The following is a 26,079-nucleotide window of genomic DNA, read 5'->3' on the forward strand; positions in this document are numbered from 1 at the left end:
TTGTAGAAATTTGCTCAAGACACTTTCCATGTTTGAGAGCTTGGTGTAGTTAGGAACACAGAAATTACCAGTTAACTCTGGACAATTTCAGTGATACAGCATTATAATATCTTGTGGTATCTAGTGAAGTCTTTTATTATGATTTATTTTTTCTATATACATACTCACCCACATATACTGTACAGTACTTTTTTTTTCAAAAAAAAATTCAGTTGTTTTTCTGCATATTTAAATGTATTGATCTATCATAAAATGCTAGAGATTTCTGTTCTGGGAGGAGAAAAAAAAACACACCTTGGTCATTCAGACATGGTTACAAGCCAGCACCAAAAACATTTGAAAGCAGTTTGATAGAATTTTAGTTGTCTTCAATTGTGGTGAATGAGTTTTTAGTGTATTCCTGAAGTGCCTTATTAATATGACTGTTAATTGACTCTGGCTGAGCTGAGAGTTTGATTGAAGCTGTCGGTGTTCTTAGTACCAAGGCTGTGCCTGCGCAGTAAAAATGGGACCCACAGAGCTCTGTGCCAAGCTACAGTTCCCTGGTGAACTGTTACCACTCACTTTGCCAACAGGAATCAATAAGCAAGCTGCATGTCACTTAATTTATGAAGGGAGAATTATGGTAATTGGTTGAGAGCAAAATTAAATAAAATATTTTAAACACTACAGGCAACTACAGAATTGTAATCCTATTTTTTTTAAAATATTGTTTATCAGCCAGTAGTCAATCTAGTCCAGCTGATCCAAAGGCCTGTTATCTGCGCTTCTGAATTAGAGTTCAGTGGTGGGATTCTGTGTGTGTATGGATGTGTGTGTGTGGTCATTATCACTTTATTAAAGCAGAAAGAGTGTCAATATTTTAACCATGGCCTTAAAATCTCTGGACGGAGTCATTTGTCTTGAGTAATTGTGTCTGTGGCATGCTCCAGTTTTGCAGTCCGAAAATCGATGTGCACCTAAATCTCATTCTGGAATTTGTGCCTGCAGTGAAAGAAATAACAAGCCCAGTTCACCAGGGTTAAAAAATATACGCAAGCGCTACCACAGTATCAAGATATTTTTGTCAGCTGTTGATGTTCTCTCTTAAGTGAGTAGACTGTTTCACATGCAGTATGGAAGAGCATGAAATGGTGATTGAGCTGAATATTCCTGCAAGCTGTTTTTGCCTTGAAGTAGTAATTAGCTTCACTAGATGTTCAGTATACCTCAGATCGAGGGATCCTCTTGTCATTAATTTTGCAAACGTTAAATTATATAAACATACACAGTTAAGTTTGCTCTATTTTAAAATTCCAGTGACATTGGTTTTCATATTCTGTCTGTGACATTTGCAACACCAGAGGTAGCTGAAACTTAGTCTCTGTCCGTGTTTTGAGTAAACCACACAAGAAATAATTGCATGTAACTGATGTTACCCATTAAAGGCTGTATTCTTTTTCCTATGATTTTTTTTTTAAACTGTGGCTTTAAAAAGCTTTGAAGGTCTAGTCCAGTAGTTATTTTACTGGAATGTAGGCAAGTGCAGTCACTAAAATACCCAGTTAAATTGATCGTTTTCCAGGTAATCTCCTTTTTTCTTGGAGCTTTAAAGACTAAATGTATGACCACATCAATGAACACATTGAACTCGATGGCAAGATTGCTTAAGTGATAAACTACTTCTGGACTGAAAATGTTAGCAATATTTTCTGTTTGACTGTGAGACACGGCTGTTCGTTGCTGAGCGAGCTCCAGTGATTACCTTGGTTACATTTCAGTCTGTTGACTATCATTTCTGAATCTCGGTGAAGGCTTGCGTGGCAGAAACAGCTGGCACCTCCTGCAGACAGTCACTGCCCTGGTCTCCAATGTGTGGGTCTCAGCAGAGTGGAGCTGTCTGCTCCTGGCCTTCCTTTCAGACCAGGAGATCATTTTTCTCCTCACCCTATGCCATGATCTTTATACTTTGGATCTTTTGGGAGATCTCCATCTGCTGGTGCTGAATTATCATTCACTTTGCACATTAATTATGTTATCAGAAGAAAGCAATTCAGTATTTCCTGTTAAACGAATATATGATGTTATTTATAGTCTTGACATATGGATGGAAAACTCCATTCTAAATGTACCCAGCTATGCTAATGATATCCTGGGCTATTTCAAAGGAGTTGTTTTTCATCATGTGACAGCTCTTGGTTGTTAAACATGACTGTGATGGTATATTTTACAAAAACATAGTTATACAGTATATATGATCGTAGTTTCTCCAAAACACTTTTAAATTTTGTTACACAAAATGCTTTGTTAATCTTAAAAGATGTGCTCTCACTCATTTAGCACTATTAAATATTGATATTTACTCACACTTACTAGTTAATCCTAAGATATAAAGAACTTATCCACTGAATTCAGGTCAGGTGCTAACTGCAAATTTAGAAAAGAAAGTTATCCCCATATAAATATTTTTATTTCAGCTGAATACAGGGTTTAGACTCCAGATTGGTCGGCCTTACAGACGGAAAAGAGATTTGTGCTGCTAAATTGTACATCAGGTTTCGAGGTACTAAAAATAAATAAAAAAGATTAGGTTACCTTGTAGCGGTCTATCAATCCATATCTTAATGGAATCTGAAAATAAATCTGCAAAAGGGGAAACATTAAACTTCATATGTCCTGTGGCAAAAGACACCTCATGGAGACAATTTGGACCTATTCATTTCCTAAGCTCTTAAAATAAAGGATTGAAAGCAAGCAATTGAATTAGTGTCTGCCTCCAGGAATCACCACAGGTCAGGGTCAAGACAGGCTTTTAGTTCCTTTTCCCACTAGGCATTCAGCACAGCACATTACAGCTGGGTTCTTTATTCATTCTGAATAGGATAAAGCGGCAGCGTTAATCCAAATATTTCTCTGCCAAAAATCTAAAAATCAATTGTAAGGTTTGTATTTCTAAATTTTTTGTTTTTAAGCTCCAGTGGGAAAAAATACAGCTGAATAACATCCAGTTGTTTCTAAATGTTGCTTTTACCTCTGTGTCTGTGGAACGTGACTAATGCATTGATTTAAGAGGTGAGGCGCTGAAACAGTCGATTTCAACCATGTGACCAAAAGCAGGAAAGAAGAGGTTAAAGGTCATTTGGAGAAAAGGCATGAATTTGGCCTTGGCCTTTCATTAAGTGTATTACAAGACCACATTTCAATATAATTTACTATCATATTGATGTGTTCAAATGTAGCCCTTATTGTTTGGAAGCAGGGTGCTGTTTTTGAATTCTTCTTAATTCAGAAACACAAAAGACATTACGATATTTTATGCAGCATTTTAAAATCCATTTAATAGATTTATGACTACATTATGAGGCTAATGCTAATTTTTTAGAATTCATAAAAAGCTTCATCGACTATGAAAATAACCTGCACAGAAATTTCAGCATAATTTTCTGCTGTAAACCAATAATTAGAGCCTTCAGAGATGGCTAGGAGGTCAGGCTAATTTTACAACTAGTCCTGTTTAAAATCTATTTTCAGCCTCATACTAGTCATACTTGGACTGGTCAATGACTAGTTGCAGCATTTCAAACAGCCTGGAATGATGAGTCAGAAACATAGAGAACTTTGCCTTATTCAAACCTAGCTTTCTTTCCACCCTGACACACCTATGATATGATGATCAGATCTCTGCTGTGAACATCTACTGTACTTTAGGTCGAGAAGAAGGCACCAGGCCTTGCTCACCAGGCTCTGACTAGTTGATATCTTCCTTGTTCCTTTGCTTGCGCTCAAACCTGAAAAGTAGAATGCTTTACATCTGTTTGTTTGTTTGTTTGTTTGTTTGTTTTTCATAAGCAGATAAAGGGTTCTGTGTCTTTATTCCACACATTATGATAGCTTTCCCTTTCTTTCAGGCCCAAAAGAATGAGAGAGAATCCATTCGGCAGAAGCTGGCGCTGGGCAGCTTTTTTGACGATGGCCCTGGCATTTATACCAGCTGCAGCAAGAGTGGGAAGCCAAGTCTGTCGGCACGGTAAGAGCAGGGCACACGTCGTCTCGGTGCAGGCCCAAAAACAGACGGAAGTCCGTTGGGCTTGCCATGGAAATTAAAGCTAATGTGTTGCCAGGCAATTGTTTTAGGAGGGTAAGCGAAATAAAAAAATAAAATATTCCAACATTTTTACACAGCTGAGGAATTCTGTTAAAAATCCAGCTGCCCTTAGTTCGGTTTGTTAGTTCCTAAAACATACAGTAGATGTCACTACAAGTTAAAACAGTTTCTGTTGTTGCCTGTCAGAAGGCTTTTTTTTTTAATTCTGCTTTCAAGAAGTAAGTTAATTATTTTCTAAGCTTACGTCTTCAGGTAGTGTATTTCATCTGACTAGATTGTCTTACCTAAAACAGTCATTTAAAGCAGGGACAAACTTTAGACTTTATTAACCCTTATAACAATAATTGACAATGATTTATAAATTGTATTATGTGTAAGACATTTAAAAAAAGGACTTCGAATTTGATTAAACATTAATAAGGTATCTGTCATGTAGCACAAAATCATGTGGGAGAACCATAACATTTTTAAAAACTATAATAATAAATTCACTCATAACAAATCTACTTTAACAGTCAAATTGTAATTCTTTTGTTTTTAGGTAGATGTGATATTTTATTAAATTTGTGAAAGTGTATGTCAGTCAATACAAGAAAGAATGATGTGTTTATTTTAGTCTTAATATATGTATCAATAGACATAGTACATAGAAAATATATTTTAGTTAATTATAATATTATTGCTTTATCCTGTATCCTTTTAAAATGCGGTAATGCTACAAAAACATTTAGAATATGGGGACGTTTTTGCTGAAACAGATGTGTCACCCAAGATATGTGAACAGAATGGTACTTTCTGGTTAAATGACCACGGTAATAGGTGGTATAAATCATTAAAATGGCTTTTGCTCTCCTGTTATTTCAGTCTTTTCTAAGAATAATGTTATTGTATCAGTAATTGCCACAATGTTTTTAACACTTTGTGGGTATTTTATCTTTATTTAGTGATATCTAGATTTTTTAGATTATATTCTATACAACTATTACCATAGAAATGTTAACTTTAATGACTTGCCCATAGAACTTGTTGTACTTAAGGTTCAGAATGACAAGCATTATTAAATTTATCCTGGTTATGTACTAACATCTTTGCACAAACATTTGAATAATAAAGCAGCTATAAAAAGGCATTTTAGCTTATAAAGAACAAATACAGTATTTGAATATTTATGTATGCCAAACATGATAAATTTGCAATTGTGTTTTGTTAGGCACAAAAGCTTACATCTAGTCTATGGTTTGTCATTTCCTGTAAATCATTAAACTGCGTCTTCGGAAATTTAGAAATAAGACAAAAATATACCTGAAATAGGGGGCTTTTCTTTTCTAGTTTTATGGTTGTGTTAATTTTCAAGCTCGTGTGGTAGTTTATCTTGGAAAGGGCCCTCTGCCTTAATAATATAAAAAAATCCAGTTATTCAGTTTAGTCTTACTACAAGAAAGTCTAGCAATTACGGTAAGAGAGACAGTTGGATGGATTGTATCACTGTCATGCACAGGGCTCTCCCTGTTAGTTTCTCCTGATGAGGAAGAAACTTTTGGAGACAGGACTCTGCTTCGGAGAAACAGGGAGATTATTTTAAACTGAGAACAACACACCATGCTTTTTAGGGAAGTTCTCCATGTTAATTCCACATCGCAAGCAGTCTAAATAGTTTCTGTCCTACATGAAGTATCTTCACTTGAAGCAATTTCATTCTGCAGAATAATGTGAACCTTAAGAATTTTAAATTAAATGTAGAAGAGAAAGAGATGTTGATACAAGATCTTGACCTGGAGTAGCTGTGATTTTTTTCCTCTTTCATTTGGAAAAATTCTGAAATTGGATCTAGATCTTTTTACTCTTTTTTGAGTGTGTTGTTTTTAGCTGTGGGTTTAATAGTACCATTGTTTTATAGTAGTGGGTGCTAAAAAAATGAAACCTTCAGAATAGAAATAATCTACTGTATCTGTTATTTTAAAATAATGTGAAAGGAAGTTTGTGGAAGTCGACCCTCGAAAATCAAATATTTTTTAAACCCTCCAGTTTCAGTAATTGCTTGCACTGCAGGTAAATTACAGGTAAATTATACTGGCCTAGAGACTAACCCAGAAAGGCAAGATACACTCAGGAAATCATTCCATCACAAGTTACACACACATGAGACAATATAGTGACAATGATTTCTAAATTGATTCATTTAACCTAGACAGCAGGTCTTTGGATTGTGGGAAAATACCAGAGGTCTTGGAAAAAAACCTATGCAGCCATGAGGTACATGTAAACACCACACAGAAGGCAACCCAGGCCAAATCTGAACCCAGGCACCAAGAACTGCAAGACAGCGACACAAACCAACATGCTGCCCCATACTTGTTTTTATGATAAAATTGGTGTTATATTATGTTTTCGATTCACTCCCATATATAAGCCAAATTCGATACCTGCTCTTAACTTAACCTTGAGCTAATTCTACTACCAAAAGCCTTTACAATGATCTGCACTAAAAAAGGCTAAAAAGGAGATCAAAAGCCTCCTGTTCCGAGACCTATAGTTCTTTCAGTGTGTAATTCAATTCAGTGTTTAATACATTAATCTGTTTTAACAGTCAGGGCTTTTTTGTTGTTGGGTTTTTTTTTTGTAAAAAATTTACACCCGTACATAAGAATGGAAGAATGGAACACGCTGTCAGTACCCTGGCTTCGTCAAGAAACAGCTGGATGAGATTTTTGCGTCAGTTAGCTACTAACTACCAAACCGACCAGATGGGCCAAATGTCCTCCCCTGCTTCATAACCTTTCTGATGCTTTATAAAAATGATAGGACATAAGCCTTCTTATCTGTACAAACCCCTCCCCCCAACCCCCACTTAATGCAGCTGAGCTTTTCCTGATGGATTACAGCTCACGGAAATTTGAGTTTAGTCCAGGATGCAGTGATGAATTGACGGGAGCCATCCCCAGCTGGTTTTTCTCCCTAACCAGCAGTAGGGCAAAAAAACCCATCAGACCGCTGGCCATGGGCCTGCATCTATGGCAGACACAGCCTCAGAATAGCCCACTCCTAATTACAGGCCCTAACGTGCAGACTGCCTGGAGGAGCGTCTGTACCAGCTGAGTCTCTGGCTGTCATATATAATGCTGTGTTGATCCCATGGGTGAGAACTGCAGATTAATTACTGACTTAATTTCCTCTGCCATGACAACACAGCACCCGTTAATCCATTGTCTAACCTTACGATTGCATCTTCCAGGAAAGAAAGAAAGCATCTACCAGTGACTTGTGCAAAGATCACAGGAAGAACAATTGCCTTGTTTCTTTGGCTAATTTTCAAAAATTATTTCTCAGTTCCTGTTCACATTTACCTATCTAGGCTGAAGGTGGATCAAGAGCACTGAATTAGAATGTATGCCAATAAACCAGACTTGTATTTGCCTCAGTTTGGCACCAAAACGAATGGGATCAATCATTTTGTCTTTCTTGATGAAGCCATATGGAGCAAATCGTAGGAGGTTAAATAAATCATGGTAAAAAAATACATAACATTTCAATAGTGGTGAGATCACCTTTTAACAGTGGTAGGTTTAACATTACTTTGCAAACTTCAAAGAAAATCTGGGCTGTGGTCTTGGCCGTGCATAGTTTAAGCAGCAGGACATGTAAGGACCAAGGTGTTGTGGAGCTGATGATGTAGAAAAATAGCTGCCGATGAGTTATCCACTTATTTCTAAGTTATTTCAAAGCTTTTTAAAATAAAATTAATAATAAATAGAGTCGAATTATTGATTTTTATCAATCACCGTGTTACACAGCAGTTCCCCCATCTTAATCTAAAGGTTGCCTTGTGTCTGTTGGTTTTCATTCCAAATGAGTTGTATTTGTTCATCGCTGGTACTTGTTGATGCCTTTAATTGATCAACCTGCTTGTTTCCACTTTTTTTTTTGTCTCTGCCCTCAGTCCTTATTGAAAAACAATGCACCCAGTCTCTGTTCCAATTATTTTCATAATTGAGTTTGATCCTTAATAGATGACCAATCCAGGATTTACAAGTAGGAATGATAATGTCTCACACGGTCCCTCAATGAGCTCTTTGTTTTCTTTCTGCTGAGGTCCAGTTGCAAGATTGATGCCATTTACAAATCCTGTGCTGTTCTGAGAGATGGACAAAATCAAATTTAAAAACCCACCTCAAATGCATCGATTCATATCAATTAGCCCATCATGAAAAACTGAGCAGAAAAATAACAGAAGACATGGAAGTATTGTTAGGATAAGGGTTAGGAAGGACTACTCTGTAGGAAGTTGTGCTGCTCCTTCACACGTTTATTGATTACTAAGTTTTAGGAGTCACTGCATGTGTTTTTCCTTATTACTAAGGTGTTTGCTGACTGACTCTACAAAAATGGGGGATCAATGTGATTATGCTGACTTTAATTAATCTGATTAATTTGACAGCCTTCAGAGTGGGATGAACCTGCAGATCTGCTTTGTGAACGACAGCGGCAGTGACAAAGACAGTGATGCAGATGACAGCAAGACTGAAACAAGCCTGGACACCCCGCTGTCCCCAATGGTACATCTCAAACTGAAAAAAAAATTGTTGTAATGATGAAAAAGTGTATATTTACCTACTTACTCCATCATTTTGAAACTGAAATTGCTCGGTGTGGACAATTACAATGCTCAATATGGTCAGATACTCTGAGACTTAAATTAGAACTTTATATCATGCTTTATCAGGTATTTCTGCTGTGAGGAGAGATACTTTCCACTTCTTATCAGAATTTTTGAAGGAAAAAAAAAACACAGCACCAGCTAACTTGAATGAGCCCAGATATTATTCTTAATAAACCAGATTGAGCTAAACGGAACTAAAAATCTACTTATCTTCAAGAAAATTCAACAAAATCTAATGAGAGCTTAAAAATAGTTTTATTCTTTAAAATTCGGCCTTTATGCCACTCATACAGCAGGAGGGAAGAGTGCTTATGTAGTACCTTATGTGTTTTACCATTATCAATAATCCTGGAGGAGAATTGTGGGTATAATTGGCCCTGATGCTATTAGTAAATAATATAGGGGGGAAAATAATATAGTCAGACTCCTCCTGTGACCCACATTTTATATATTCCTGATTCTGAAACACACATTTGTGTTTGTGGACCCACACAAGGTACAGTATGTGACATTTTTCATCACATCACAAAAACAAGACTTCAAAGGCAAACTCCACTAAGCCACCTTAACAGGAAACCACCGAAAAGAACATGTACAACCATTTACCCCTAATGTGCAAAGCTAGTACAATCGTTGGATTTGAGCGTGGAACTGCCCCTGGTGTGCAAGCAACAAAGAACTAAGTGGGGTTTCATTCCACGCTGAAAAGTAGAAAGAAGAAAAAACAACAGTGCAGGTGTGGATCTTTCTCACATGCCTGTGTCACACACCTGAAGCAGACTTCTCAGCCGAAATGTCATTTTGTTTCTTTTCAGCATGGAATTAACCTCTACTTCAAATAAATAACATTCTTACTCAGTTTTGAAAGTGGGGGCAGCATGACATAGTGGATAAGTCTCTGGAATCATGTGTGGGTTCGAGACACGACTGCAGACAGAGTGAGGGAGTTTACCCCAGCTGCTCCTGTCCACCCAGCTGTCTGAATGGGGACCAACATTTTTTGGGGGGTAAGCTCTGTGATAGACTAGCATCCCATCCAGGGAGTCACATGCTCTCTGTTCACTTGATGCCAAGAGAACCAGAATAAGCTCTGGCCCCATGAACCGTTGTGGCTTGAATCTGGAAAATACCTGCCTCTTTCAAAAATGCTCTTCAAGCATGTTGTTCAATCAACTTCAGTATATACAATTTTATGTAATCTCTCCTCAGGCAATACCAGACTGGGAGATATGAATAATGAGTTTTGAAATTCAATGGTTTATTGAACCGACTCTATTTTCTCCTTCCCAAGAATTATGGAACCAATTTAAAGACTGACAGAGGTTTGCTATTAACTAAGCGATGGTGTACCATGATATTTGTCATCCCTGTTCTGAAACTGTCCATCCAAGCAAAGAATTCAGGCCAACCATTCATCACTGGGCCTTGGGAGGGCCAAGAAGGGCATTTCGGGCTCTGTCTTTGACATGAGACTAGCGTAGTGAAGAAAGTTGTGATTGTTTTGCAGAGCAAGCAGAGCTCTTCCTACTCGGACCGGGACACCACCGAAGAGGACTCGGAGTCCCTGGAGGACATGGATTTCCTCAGCAGGCAGAAGAAACTCCAGGCTGAGGCCAAGATGGCTTTAGCAATGGCTAAGCCCATGGCCAAGATGCAGGTGGAGGTAGAAAAACAAAATAGAAAGAAGTCCCCAGTGGCTGACCTGGTGAGTGTTTGGTGTGGTCTCATAAACATCCCTCTTCTTTTCACCTGAGGTCACGTCACTGTGGTAGCACCTTTGGCCCATCGTGTATTTTCAACTTTTGAACTCCGAATGACTGTACATAACAGAACATAACCCTGTGATGGACTTTCAGTCTTTACTGGTTGACTGCCCACAAAAACAATTTGCTAGTACGTTTTTTTTTTCAGGCAAAAGAAGAAAACCTTAATCTTTTCCCTATCTTTGTTACTGACAATATAACTAATGGCAGGCTAAATGAGCTTTAAAAAATGGAACTATGTGGGAGGCATGATAGCTATCTGCCTGCATAACGAGCTTTGAGCAAAGATGGAAACTATGAAGTTCATTTCACAAACGCCTTGTGTGCCAGTTATTCATGTTTGATATATAGGCAGTCCTGTAGCTTTACAAATCTAAATGCTTCCTAAAAATGGTTTTCTTGTCAGACCAATCTTTTTTGATAAATGCTGTGTTTTCTGTTCCTGTACCTGTTTTTCCCTAATGTGACATAGCGCGGTAATACTTGACCATCTTGAAATTCCTGTCGTGCACATGAGTGGGTCTTTGATGATACAACACAACTTAGAAGCGTAGCAGCCGACCACAGTATTGCATTAAAATAAACATTTAAGCTGTGTGGTTCCTGTGCCCGCTTGTGTGTGTTTTTTAAAATGCAATTATCCACATCAGTGCTCAGGAACATGTCTCACCAACTCCATTTTCACCTGGTAAAGTCTTTATTTATTCAGGATGAAGTAATATATAATTTAGGTCCTGCAATGCCTTTGCCAATTCTTTTCAAATGCAGCTGTGCCCAGCTGTCAAAAATAATGAAGTTCATATGCGCACTTTAAGGAGACTGACCTTTTTTAGCATTCAGGATGATATAATTCCAACATTGTGGTTATTATAGCAAAGCAAACAAATAGGGATAAGGAGCAGTTGAATCTCATGAAAACGTCAAGTGCTCAGATAGCTAAGCTTCAAGTCTTTTACATAAAGGAGGAGTAATTATTTCCAAGGTCTTCTGGAAGTTAGTGTATGCTATATAAATAAATGAATGCTGCTGTTTTCTGAAATAATACTACCCTCTCTCGTCCTTGTATTTTCCTACTGTTTTTCAATGACATGATCATGACATGACATCATCATGACATGATTTTTTTCACCCTTCAAACTTGATCGAGGCTTTCGCTTCAAGTACTATGGATTTTCGTATTGTGTTAGGTATGAAATTCCTAGTACAGAAGACATTCGAAGAAATGTGTGGGGAGCAAACCTCCGAGTTTTAGTTCACAAAACCATGTGGCTTTCCAATAAGTTTCAGGCTTTAATATAAAGGAAGATTTCCAAACTCTGGTCATAGCTGCATCCCCGTTTCCCCGAAAAAAGGAAAAGAAACTAACAGAAGAGAGTTTAGTGACTCTGAGGCCCAGGTTTCTGAAACTAAGCCACGTTTGTGCTTACCTGAAGAAACTTTGAGTGACTAACAATGAGACAAGAAAAGCCCACAAAGTGCGATACTCCTTTCGCCTGAACGTGACAACAATTACACAGTGTAAGGCTGCCTATTAGTCTTCACAGGCTTTTGAAACAGAAACTGTATGTCAGATGACATCAGAAGATGAAAGTGGAAGTTGCGCAGTCAACTTCAGTCTAAATTTACGGCGTGTTTGCCTTAACCCGTTGATTGAAGGTGCAAAATTTTTTTAAAAAAATGGTTAGAACAATAACAGGAAATCACAGACCTAGGAAAGGATGCCACGGTAACTTGGCACAACATTCGGGCACAGATCCGAGCAGTAACCAGGCAACATCAGGGGAATTCTTTTAAAGTCTTAAAAATACCAAGAAGTCAGTTCAATTGGATGATGACAAATAGAAATTCTCACGATGATATCAAATGAGCAGAAATACATCTAAAGACTGCAGAGCTGGAAAAGGCACTTTTTGTTCTTGGAGTTTGTGGATGAGAAAGGCCCAGAGAAACTAATGATGTGAATATGTTTTATTTTTCAAGCTATTGTTTCTGAAATATTTATTGTATATTACTTTCTATGTTTACCCTGTTACATATATTTGCATGCATTTTTTAAATGTATTTCATATTGATCGTTCCTGAGACACAAATAGTACTGTACCTTTTCGCAGCAAATCACCAGTAAATATACAAGTTAAATATTTGTTGTCTCCCTAAAGTGAGATACAAGGTATTATTTTCTTAAGTCAAAGCACAGTGGTGGTGCCTGACGTTATCTGGAAAAAAACAAAAATGCTATATATGGTATAGATATTTATAATAGCCTGTGCTGTAGCTAGAATTTCTAGAAATCTCATATCTAAATATCTACTCTAATGAAATACTACACTGAAGAAATGTAAGTGAATTAATTCAGGATTTTTCTGTAAGTATTCAGTGTACATGAATACACATAATACCAGTGTATTATTCCCCTCTTTTTTTGCTTCATGTTGTAGAATGTTGTTGTTTTTTTGCTGTAGAATATAATGGAGATTGCTATATGTAGGTACAGTATTGTACTGTATGTCTGCCACCTACTGGTGAGACACTGTGGTGCTGGTCTTTAATCCATTTGACATTATCAGGAGTGAAATACAGGTAGTGAACTGGGTTTAACATATTCAAGTAGGTAGTGCGTCAGCATGATTTGTCAGGTTCGTTAGCACGTCTTATCATTAAATGAATAAAGAAGTCTTCAGGTATATATTTGTTTCTGTAAGTTTTGATCCTTTACTTTGACTGTAGTATTTACTTAGATTCATCAGCTCAACTTCACACCTAGACATATCTGTGCAAAGACCAATGACCACAGACCAGAAATCATAACCCAGGAGCTCATGAAAACAACAATGACACGTTGAAATGGACCTGGCAGACACTGCAAAAGAAACCTCCAAGATATAGATCTACAGCTCTGTGTGCATTTGTACATTGCTGTATGAAAGGGGAAAAAAACATTTAAATGTATCTAAGGATGTGACACTTCATTGTAGAATTGTCTTTGTATCCCAGTTGGATTAAATGTTTTGGATTCCTCTTTTCTAGCTGCCTCACATGCCCCACATCAGCGAATGCCTCATGAAGCGGAGTTTAAAGCCCACAGACCTGAGGGATATGACACTGGGTCAGTTACAAGTTATAGTCAATGACCTCCACTCCCAGATTGAAAGTAAGTACACTACAGGTACAACATTATCTGACGAATGACGTGATGTGTGATATTTATATATTGGTCAGTGAAAGTGAGCCAGGTTAAGTTTTGAACTTCTCCTGAACGTGCATTTGAAACTCTATAAGTCTCTGTAAAAGAACATACGTTGAGAAAATAATTGATTCCAACCTGCTATCTAGCATAATTTCCTCCTTCCATCCCTCCAGCAGTAAAAAAGCCAATGTTCTTTGTAACGCTAAGTAATTTGTGAGGCAGTCTTGGCTCAATATCCTTGATATTTAAGCTAGACTGCCAACATATCTGTGTAGTCATGTGTTTGATTACTGTAGCTCAGTCCACAAAAGTCATCTCGTGCCTTTCTTTTTTCAGTTTCTGGAAAACAAAAAGTGAAATCCAGCATATGGCTGGGTATCTTTTTTTATGTCGAGCTCTCTAACTCGCTCAGTTACCCCTCTTCATGTGCTTTATCTGGAAGACCAGGTGCATTACTCCACAAAAAGACGCAGGTGCACAGAAATCGTATAGCTGTCACATTTGTAATTTAAAAACAGTGGTACTTACCAGTGATGTGTGTCTACTGACAAGAGGCCTTGATAGCATCAGTTTGAAGACAAGCTCTATGTTGACATCTCCATCAATAGAAGAACGGGGGTTGTGGGGGGAGGTGGGATATCAAAGTAAATTGCAAGTCAGAATATTCCATTTCTGGGTGATGTATTTTTTGAAGAGCTGGCATGTGTCTGACGGAGAACAGACAGTGAAACAGAGGAGCAGCTGACAGGATGTCAAACAGCACACTCCGAGCCGAGCCGCTGTAGTCACACAGGCTGAGGTTACTCCTGTCTTCTGAGAGCCTGAAGCTCTTCTCGATCTGCATGATGCATTTCACTAAATTTTTGTCAAAGATCAGCAGGGTACCAGAAGCTATCTAACAATGACAAAGATCTTCTGTCGTATTTTGTAAATTACAGTGTAATTTATTTAGCTAAGATCAGTATTCATGATACAGTGGCTGTTTCCCCTGTTAAATTATACAGAACAATGGACTATTTTATTGCAATAATCAATTGTAGAACAATGTAACTGACACAAGTTCACCACTGTACTTACTAAGCAAACTTTAATGACTTCTGAAAATGACATGAAACCTGAAGAACATCTATCCCTATTCTTAACTAACCACATTATCTTTGGACTATGGGAGAAAACCAGAGCAGACAGTGAAAACCCACATGAACACGGGAAGAACATAACAAATTCCACACAGATAGCACCTTGGGCCTGGAATTGAAACCATAAGAGCAAACTTATGTAATTCAGGGAAAATGTTTTATTTCTTATCACAAACAGAAGAAACTGGTTTGTACTCTTAAGGAAAAAAAAAACATATCTCATTTCTAGAGAAGTGAAGATTTCATATTAAATATAGAATGAGTTATTGACTAATACTCCGTCTAAATTTGATTTGTTAAGATTATTAGTGCACTGGAAACAACTATCAGACGTGGCAGGCAAGGCATTCTGAAAAACGACTGTGGCTCATTAATACCAATACATAATTGACAGATATGAATTGCCATTCTTCCAAAGAACTCTGTATTATTGAAGTTATTGAGTTTTATCAGTTGTTCTCCTTCCTTTCTTCTGTAAACACAGACTTCAAAGACATAATTAAGATCAGTCAAAACTGTGGGGATTGTTTTTTTTATGTTATTTATATTGCCTATATTAGCAGATAAATATGACATGAATTTTTTTTTTTGATTGGGCTACTATTTAATGAATACCTACAGTGTATACCTGTAATCCAGCCTTTTAGAATGTACTGACCTTCCCTTCCTTCTGTCACTGCAGGTTTGAATGAAGAACTTGTGCAGCTTCTTCTAATAAGGGACGAGTTACATATGGAGCAGGACGCCATGCTGGTAGACATTGAAGACTTGACTAGGTACAGCCACACTGCGCAGAACCCTGATTCCTTTGCTTCTTAGGACATGTTGCAGTCCACTTTACTTTTAACAGAGCAGAAATAATATTTCTGAATTGTTGCTTGTGTTCTGTTGAAATAAATACTTGGAAAGCAGGTGGTAGTAACAGTTATTTAATCCCTGTTTTGTGTTTCACTGAATGTTTCATCATCCTAGTAACTCTGTTCAAGGACATTACGTACAGAACCTGCATTTCCTCAGGAGCTAGGAGCATGATCTGGTTAAATGTGGTCCTAAAACCTCATGTTAAACCTGTTTATGTAGTATTTACACAAATGGTTAAGAAAATTATTTCTACCACATTCCTCTTACACTTTTAACCTTCAAGAAGTTGAGTTTGTGTCAGTATTAGTACCTATAAATGGCGACATAAAAAAAAATCACAAAGTGCTTGTTAAAAAAAAAATACAATTCAAAATGTAATTGCTTCACTGTACTATCAATTCTTTCTCCTGAGGGGAAGGGATTGTTAAAGTTTGGGATATTAAAACCTGACTGAAAGATGCATTTGTTTTTATTTTGTTGTCACAGGCACGCTGAAAGTCAGCAAAAGCACATGGCAGAGAAAACCCCAAAGTAAAAACTACCACCGAGACACAAGGAAGAACAAGGCTAGATTTTATTTTGCTTCTGTGGTTGTACAAGTTCTGGAGATGGAGCACTTCCTGAGGGGGTTAAACAAAAAGTCAGTGTTAGTCATCAATACCGTCCGAAGCTTTCTGTCCAGTGATTGGCCTTGCTTCTTCATAACTTCTTTTTAACTTTTTACATTTGCCACTAAATAATAATGGTCATTTTAATAAGAGAAATATATATATATTAAATTGGTGGAGACTATACGATAATAGTGAGATAGTAAATAAAAGCATTGTAAAAAAATAAATTAACTTCTGGATTTAAGGTTGGACAGTATTTTACAGGTGGCCTCTTTATATTCTGCACAAATGGTAGTTTTCAACTGAGAAACTTTTATTTGAAGGTGCTAAATGAGTCAAAAGGATACATGCCTGCCTTGTAGTAAAGTTGTAGCTTTTGGTAATCTGTTCACTTTACTCAGTTCTCAACATTTTGTGAATGTTGATTTTCTGACACGAGTCATTTTCAATAAGTGTGTTAATATCATTTCATCCAATTGTATTCCGAATATTATTTGGGGGAATTTTGTGTACAGATATGTAAAATAAAAAATAAAACCTTGTTTCATATTCCATGCCTTGGGCTTTCTTCTTTCAGTAAAAAGAGTGATTGTGTTTCAGTGTCCCCTTAAGATAATTTTTTAAAAACATTTGTTTAATGCATGAAGGGTGCAGTCACATATACTAACTGTATACAAATTGCTCATTTGTATAGATGTTGCTGCCTGGTTAAATAACTCTCCCTTTCAGATGTTGTTATGCTGTTTTTGGGTTGTTGCTGCATTGAGTAAATCAGTACTCCAAGCAGTGTCTAATGCAATATAGAAACTAAATGAAGTTATTTGGCATAACTCACCTGGCTGAGGTAACAGCAGCCTGACCGGAAGGATGAGGCTGAATGAACCTCCCTTTAGTTTCACTAGGAATGAACCAGGGAGCTGCTGCAAGGGTGAAGATGGGGTAATGGGAGAGATGCAAGACAGTTGTGCAAAGGGATGCTCAGGCTCAAGAGACGAGACAGTATAAATTATGTAGAAAAGTGGAACTGGGCAAGACTAGGAGCTGACCTTTCTCATCTTCCAAAGACATGCTGGCGAGGTTAACTGGAATCTCTAAATTGTCCCTGTGCACCCAGAAATCAATTTACAACCCATCCTGTATGTAGCCCTGCCTTGTGCCCAGTTTCCCACTAGCCTTTCTAGGAGAAGTGACATTCTACTGATGGATGGGTGCAATACAATGACTGATTTCAAGAATGAACAAAAGTATTCATACACTCACATTACTTACTCCATTGAATGTCTTTGTCTGGCTTCTGCTGTGTCTTTTGTGTGGTTTTGGGTGAATTGCTGGCATCCGTCCAGTGAAATTCTTTGAAGCAAGCAGCTTGGACCCATAGTATTTCAGTTTCCTCTTTTTTTACTTGAAGGCATGATATTGAATTTTTCTCATGATAAATAATATATTTGAAACTTAGTTATTTTTCCCTAATAATTTGGGTTTATTCACAATCGTCTTTACAATATAGATTTTTTAACATAGTTCTTTAAATTGAATGTGATTTTGAGGTCCAGTACAAAAGATTGTACATAATAATACTGCTCTTTTAACCTAGTTTCACTTTTAAGTACATTGATATGGGTTCCCCTGTTTTTTAGCTAGAAACCTTATTTCTATGAATTCTGTCAGAACCATACAGTTCAACAGCCCCTGTACACTTGAGAGAATCAGGTGGAATTATTGTCAGTTGTGCTTCTGAGCAGGGCATACAGTAAGCATATATTCAAAGAAGTTTAAAAGGTCAATCTGTGCCATTCATTTCTTGGTTTTTACTGCATAGATAAAGCAAAATACATGAAAACCACAAACCACCATGTTAAAAGGCATCATTCCGTGCAACCAGAGTGGTGTTCTAATACAAACACTTTAAGGATTTTAAGAAACTGGGGTAATTAAATTGAAACAGTGCTTTTGGTACTGTTTGCATGTTTTTCTCAGGTCAAGGCTCTGGCAGTGTCTCCTAGATTAGTTGGCATCTCTGCCCTGTGCTGGAATGGTCCACTGCACGCTTCAAGTTGTTGAAGTCTCTACCAGGTATAAGTGGCTTTCCTTTCTGATCATGGTTAGTGTTGCTGAGGAGCAAAGGCAAACAGCAACAAAAATTGGGCATAAAGAAACACAGAACACAGAGGGTAAAAAGCAGTGGCACAAACTGTTTCCTCAATCAGTGTTCAGAGAAAGCACTCTACAAAATGGTTAAAAAAGTCCAGCATGCTCTTAAAGTAAATGAGTATAATGAATTACTAGCATGTGCAAGTAGGCTATTAAGCAGGCAGCAAGAGGAAAGAATGTTGCAATGGGGACTAAAATGAAAGTTATTTTTCAGTATTACAACAGAAAAAGAACAGTAGAGAGTCACAGGTATAAAAATAGGAAGAAAAATAGGAAACCTTTAGATGATGAAAACCACAAAATTTCCACAACAAATATTTCACGTTTACCAAGAAAGAAATAACAATATGTCTCAGGTTAAGCAACCATAATCTTCTACATTCATTAATATTGACACAGAAGAGGTATGAGCATTACAGTTACTGAAAGCAAAGTAAACAGATATCCAGGGCCTGATGGTGTTCTACCACTTATATTTAAGAACTCAATAGGTTTTTTTTCAAAGGTCATTGACAAGAGAATGGCTAATTTAGTGCCCAGACAGAAGACCATAACAAAATCAAGTGATTTTAAGCCAAAAAGTCTTACCCGCATCGCTCATAAGCATATGGAAATGATAACTAGAACTAAAATAGGACAATGGGATTCTAGACGATAATCAACATGCGTTAAGAAAAGGTTACTGAAGGTCTGCCTTGCCTAATTTATTAGATGTCTCTGAACAAGAACTAGCTGTAAAGGATACAAACAGAGCATATCATATGGTATATTTCTAAGGCTTTCAGTAAAGTTCCTCATAAAAGGTTAATTGCCATACTGCTGGCAATATGCATTTAAGGAAATGCATTTAGATTAACTACTGCAGTTGCTGTTGGTTACAGATAAGTAGTGAATACTCAAATTGTGATGACTTTATTAAGACTGCCGTTCTTCCTTATATACATCTATGATCTAGATTCTGGTACAGTGAATAAACTAGACAAGTTCTCAGATGATACCAAAATTGCAAGATCAACAAACATTTTATAAGTGGGCAAAGTAGTTTCAGATCTAGAAAAAATTCAAAATGCTTATAAAAAAGACTTATAAAAAAACATTTAAAAACAATGCACAAGCAAACAATGCTTGGATTTATATTTAAAAGTGCATAATTTAAACCAGGAAATGTTGTGTCATATACATGAAGGATCCCAATTAAAGTATCCAGCATCCACAAAGGTACTGCCAAAATCAATTCCATGGACTTCTTCAGAATCAAATGTGATACACAAACCAGATGACAAACAGTAAGACCATTTAAAACAGAGAACAGCATGCACTTCTTTACTCAAAGGGTTGCAAGAGCCTGGAAAAAGCTACCCTTTCTTGTTGTGGAATCCTGACTTTTATTTCAAGAAACAGCTGGGTGAAACAAGATAAGATAAGATCACGTTATTGGCCACATACAATTTCTTGCATTAGGAATTTGTCTTTTCGCATACCCCAGCTTGCTCTCCATGAGACACATAGACAGGGAGAGAGAAGCTTGGGGTCAGAGCGCAGGCTCAGCCATTTATACAGCACCCCTGGAGCAGTTGGGGTTAAGGGCCTTGCTCAGGGGCCCAACGGAGTTGGATTCCTCTGCCGGCCACAGGATACAAACCGGGAGCCTCCCAGCCACAGGCGCAGATCCCTAGCCACAGGGCCACCACTCCGCCCTTTTTTTTTAAATGCTTGGATCAAATATTAACAGCCAGATTAACAGCTAGATGGGGTAAATCACCTCCTGTCATCATAAAATTCAGAAAACCAAAATGCGTCTTGAATGCTTGTAAAATTGGTTTTAGGTTTTTATTTGAATTTTTAGATCTCGTAAGATCTTAACTAGGGACTGAAGTTAGTTTACTTTGTGGTGGACAATGTATTAACTACAGTTCCTCAGCCTTGGGGATAGCCTGAATGTGAGGTGTAAGAGAGCAGTAGAAATAAAAAATAACATAATAAATTGCAGTGTTATTAATCTTTTTTGAGGCTGAGACATACTTGTAATAAAAATTTAAACCCTCCAGGATGTACAGAAAGAAGTCAAGGGGGACTGAAATGTCATTTTACCATTTCATGATAGGAGTCATTTTTAGCTCTGTTCTATTTTTGTAAAAAGTATTTATTAGCAAGAATAGCATTTAGGGACAGATTATACACTTTAAATATGACACAAGAAGACATTTTGCAAGTGTATTCATAGTCATGAAGCAATTTGACTTGTTTTGGGTTTCATTTGTCATAACATCAAGCCCTCACTGACCTTAATGTTTTTGTTTTTTCTGGATGACCTTTCTGTATGTATATTTTTCTTCATTGTTGTTTTTACATGAGTAAAAATAAAGTTAACATATTCACCTTCCAAAGACACACAATAGGAAAGAATATATCAGGAATAACAATATATTAAAAATCTGAATTTCATGTGTTGTAGCTGCATGTACAGTAGGAACAGAAGAGGCCCATGAAGAGAAAGTCTTCAGGCTGTTCCCAGTTAGAGTGCAAATACAAATGTGGCTTGCTTTAAAAAATCTTTTTTTTCTGTTATGGTGTTCTTTTTCACTTTTCTGGGCAATTCCCCACGCTCTTGCAGGTGCATTTTCAATAGTAAAAACCTACAACCTCTGTGAAATTTCTAAAAAACCATGTTCTGTAAGGTATTCGGTCCCTTTCAGGGCTCTCCTGTGATTCAACGCATTAAAAAAGGAAATATTGAAAAAAAATAATAAAGGATCACACAGAAGTCTACAATAAATATTTTTTTAAAGTCTTCATAGATTTAAATTACAAACTCACGTTTGTTTTCACTAGAATACAAGCCAGATTCCTTTACATTTCAAATGAAATTGAAAAAAGTCAGCAGTACACCAAATCTTTGTCATTTCATAAAACATTGGTACATTAGTAAAGCATTAGCAAATTATAATCCATGAAAAGGCTGCTTGCTAAATAGGAAAAGCAGGAGGTGATTGCTCTGAGTATCATCTGGTACCTTTGGCTAAAGAATCACTCTGGATGCCAAGACATACTGTCCTATGGTTATTTAAAACCTTTCTGGTTTCAATCAAAAAATATCTTATTAGATCTTATTACAGTATAGAAAATAAAAAGAAACATTTTAACTTCAGACTACATGGACATTTACCATCATCCTGTGGTTGTTTGTAAAGAAAAATAGACATTCACTTAATTTGAGTATTGAGAATAAGGCACAAAAAAATCACTTTTTACATTTGAATTAATAGAAATGTGTACTGTAGAAATTCCCCTTGCGAGAACATTACTAATTCTAATACTGATTTTGTCTTGTGGTGTGTAACAGCATCATCACATTTGTAAATACCAAGGAAGGGAAACATTTATTCTTCCCAGTTAAGAACTAAAACACGCTACTTTTGAAGCAGACATTCAGATAATGTGACAAACGAGTTGCATATTACAGATTTTTAGTTATTTTCTAAAAAAAAGTATCAGAAAAAATAGTCTACTATTTCGAAGTTTATTAGATAACTAACACTATGATTTCTTCCAGTTTACTATTCTAATAATACTATAAAGACACCTCAAGTACATAAAAAGGTTTAAGCAAACTATAGAAATTGTTGACAAGCACTGACTTGATACTTTATTAGAATGCTGTGTGGTTATCAATAATTATCTGTTCTTGGATTTTATTATTTCTTTAGGGGTATGCTCAGTATAACAATAAAGTTTAGTTTAAATAGACAAGTCTCTCCCTGTGAACAAATTATTGGAGTTCATCTGATCCTGCTCTGATGGTTTTTAGGGATTTACTTATATTTTAAATGAAAAATGAAAAAATGTGATCACGAGTTTAAGCCTTTATAATGAGTGAAGTTTTTAGCCCGTAGTTTAGCCTTTTAGCAAACGTTTACTCCTAGAAAAAAAGTTTGAGATTTGTTAAGAGCACCTTTTAAAATAAGAGCTTTCTCTGCGTTGTTATTTTTTCAACACCTATTATTTAGACGAACCAGTTATATGCATCACCTTAGGGTCAAAAAGACTGGTTACAGAGTTTTGAAATATCCCTGTATTAGGTAAATAAGCTGCAATTCGAAATGCGATATGTTGACATGGTCAAAAAATGATCGCTTTTTAAATCTCTTCATGTAGAAAACAGGCTAGTTATTAAGCGTGTTACCTTCAATCTAATAAAGTTAAACTTTAATTTTATTTAAAACAATCTAGTTTTCTCTGATTGCTGTCCTATGAGTTTATTCGCATTCACATGGATTCTGTAACTACACCGGATTAACACAATCATTTACAGTATGGCTATTTCGTTCAACGCACGTAAATGTTACATTTATATTCATGATGACCCTGATCCTAACAGAACCTTTTATCCTTACCCTAACAGTATGCCTAAAACTAACAATTTTCGATCAATTTTATGTAAGAAATGCTGTGCAATTTTATGAATACTTATGTACCTGTATTTGTTACGTCTTTTGAAGCAAAGATCGCAAAAATCACGAGCTAATATTGCGCCACAGGTACAGGTAAGTTAAAAAATGAGGGCACTCCTGTTAACTATGCAAAAAAAATGGATAGTGCGCTCTTAATTATTGACATGGTATCGGATTAGGAAATTACACGGGGATAAAATGGTTTTATAGTTTCAATTTGTGTTTAACTTACTGCAGGGAAATCCCTGAGCACTCTTTAAAAGCGCAACGATCAGAAGGCAAACATGCATCGTCCAAGATTTTGGAAGGAGAGGCAAAGTCTGAGATATTTGAACACAACACAGGAAAAATGTCTCTGCAGAAGCTCGATTTCTGTGAGTATTTTTTCAACATCTCTTTACACATCAGTTTCCGCACATCAGTGGTCTGACTTACTGACAGTCACCTACAGTATGGTTATTATTTTGTGTTTTATATATATATATAACTATATTTATTCCGGAGTTACATTTGTTCAGAACTTATTCCGTTCATAAATACAGTTTTCTTTCACCTTTTACCACTTTACTGTTGAAAAAGAAAGAAGGCAAACGGTCAGCTTTCGTTTAACTGGCTAAGAATAAAAAAACATTTGGTTTAGTAGTTATCTGTTTAAAAATAGTCCAAGAATAAGTGAACAAGTGTTTTTAAAGAATAACTGAGGTGTGGTAAAGTTTTTAACACCGGGATATTCTCCTTTTCCTTAGAATTCCTGAGAAGTCTTAAATGTCCTGTCCTTTTTTTTTTGCGGTATGCAACATGTCTAGTAGTTTTAAAATCTAGATATACTACCACTGCATTCAGTCGTTAAGTTATTATACGCAAATCAGGCTAATCACAAAAAGCTGTTGTGGTTTATCATGATGTAAGGGCAGATCGGCTGTGCATCTTCAGTGACTCCAACGGGTTTCACCGATTCGCGTCTAAGAAATAGCCCGCGCTGTGAGAGCCGACCTAACCCTAACGCACATTTACAGTATTTGATTTTCGACGTTGATTTTATTCCCAGGCTTCAGCGCATGGCTGGTTCTGGCGCTGCTCTCGACTCACTTAGCCGCTGTGTGCGAGGGGAGCGCCGGAGGACAGCAGCACAGAGCCAGCAGCCCTGACGTCCTGAGGAGCTGCCTGGAGCGCTCCAGAACACTGCTGGCCAACGTCACAAACGCCCTGGGGCAGGTCTGTACCGTGCGACAGTTCTTTTCGGAAGGGGTTTGTAGAATGTCTTACTTGTTTTGGGTTGGTTTTTTACAATATTTTAATTCTCGACTCTTTTCAATTACCCCACACGTAGAAAGACAACTACGAGGGGTTCAACTGCTCTCAAATAATTCTGTCGCTGGATATCACCAACGGCATGACGGTGAAAGCCTGTGAACCCGACACCGAAGAGGTACGAACGCGTTCGTGACTTACAGCCGATCTGTTAAAGCGTTGTTTTTTTATCTTTTTTAACTGAAATGCTCACATGCTTTTATTTGTTTAGCTCGCAAACTAAACCCAAAGCACCTGCTGTGTAAAAAGACGAGGACTAGCGCTCGCTCGTCAATGAGTGATTCCCAACTACTACTGGAGGAACAGTCTGCTGTCTGAAAGGCTCTTGCTAGTTAATCAGTATACACTGAATAGACACAGGTTGGAATGACACTTTCACAGCTAGCATTTTTGTGCCTTCTGCAGAAGTTGAACTGGTTACTGTTCAATCAACATACTGTACTTGTATAAGGGCACTTCTGAAATTCATAAAATGGTACAATTATATTCAAATTCCACTTAACCTTTAAAGAGCTGAAAGCAAATTTACAGATAAGGCCCAAAGTGAAAACTGAAATTAATAAGCCTGTGATTAAGAGCTCAGCTGGAACAAAAAACAGATAAATGCAGTGTTCTTTCAAGTCCAAGGATACAAAATACTGAACTACTGTATAGTGTTCTGGAGGAGGTGAGGTAGTCCCAAATACAACCTGCTACTAGCCACACAGAAGAATAGACCAACAGAATCCTTTACACTTTAAAACTTGTGTAAATCTTTATAGCTTTGTGCATCTTTATAGTTTGTACTGTTATTTCTGTTACAGAACACAGGATGCTCTGGACATCGGAAAACACCATTTAATAAGGTAACCTTAATAGATATCGGTCTATTCATTAACTTGTCGGTTTTACAGCTCGTTAGATACTCACTGTAAAGTATTTTTTTTTCTTTCTTCAGTCTGCCTGCTTGGGGAATATCAGCATAGATTTATGGGATTACAAGAATGAGTTGCTGAGTTACAAACATGCAAACCTGGAGGGCACCCTAATAAAGAGAGTAGATGAACTACTGGAGGTAAGAAGATTTTTTTCTGCATAAAACAAAAAACTGCATATGTATACACACAGAGGACAATCCCACTGGTTTTGTAGTGTGGTCCTTCAGTAGATCCTACAGTACTGCAAAGCGCATATGCTATATACTCATACAGTACATATGCATAATCACACAATTTCTAGAATCTTTCACTGTTGCTACTTTTGTCTTCCTTGGGATGTATAGTAAAGAGATAAAGGTAATATAAAATACTCAAGCACACTAAACATCAGATATGGAAAGATTGGGAAGCAGCACACACCCTAAAAACACGCACAGAGGCAGACAGAAGCCAGACAGATACACTTCTAGGAATATCCCTTCCGAAGGGGGAGTTTTTGTTTACCAAATTGCAAAGGAAAACGAAAAGCAGCACATCGGCCAGCACTGCACAAACAACAAAATGTCTGATCAGGACAGTTTCACTGAGCTGAACCTCAGCCCCCAACATACAGTAGGCGGTACCGTTGTGGTAGGAGGTACCTCAACAGTACAGAGCAGATGCTTGTTGACTGTGCACTGTACATGTAGGTTGTTTTCTAAATCACCTTTAGCTCATCAATTTGTAATGACTTGGAAGACCTGTGAGTTTTAATCCACTTAGAATTTTGATCCATTTGTGTCAAAGGTGACCAACTGTGTTCCTTGAGTGATACTGCATGTGGGGATTTTCATGTCTTGTTCCATCTAAACTGCTTAGTTGCTTAAAGGGTAAAACAAAAGTGTTTCAAGAGTTTAGACAAGGATGATCTGAGAGTGATTGATAAATCCTGCTTGATTACTGCATTA

The 26,079-nt window shown here is 37.1% G+C and overlaps 1 protein-coding gene across 2 annotated transcripts in view; it reads left to right on the top strand.

Moving 5' to 3' along the window:
* The window catches only part of schip1 (schwannomin interacting protein 1), a 52,188-nt gene extending 35,338 nt beyond the window's left edge, over window positions 1-16,850 (top strand). For both annotated transcript variants that reach the window (XM_088914947.1, XM_088914946.1), the window contains exons 3-8: window positions 3,888-4,006; window positions 8,520-8,637; window positions 10,249-10,446; window positions 13,532-13,655; window positions 15,513-15,606; window positions 16,178-16,850. In XM_088914947.1, the coding sequence (XP_088771073.1) occupies window positions 3,888-4,006; window positions 8,520-8,637; window positions 10,249-10,446; window positions 13,532-13,655; window positions 15,513-15,606; window positions 16,178-16,226 (702 nt within the window). In that variant the 3' untranslated portion in view covers window positions 16,227-16,850. The remainder of the gene's footprint in view (window positions 1-3,887; window positions 4,007-8,519; window positions 8,638-10,248; window positions 10,447-13,531; window positions 13,656-15,512; window positions 15,607-16,177) is intronic.
* The last annotated feature ends 9,229 nt before the right edge of the window (window positions 16,851-26,079 follow it).

The sequence above is a fragment of the Atractosteus spatula genome, chromosome 4 (assembly GCF_055471065.1).
Source record: "Atractosteus spatula isolate fAtrSpa1 chromosome 4, fAtrSpa1.hap1, whole genome shotgun sequence".
NCBI lineage: Eukaryota > Metazoa > Chordata > Actinopteri > Semionotiformes > Lepisosteidae > Atractosteus > Atractosteus spatula.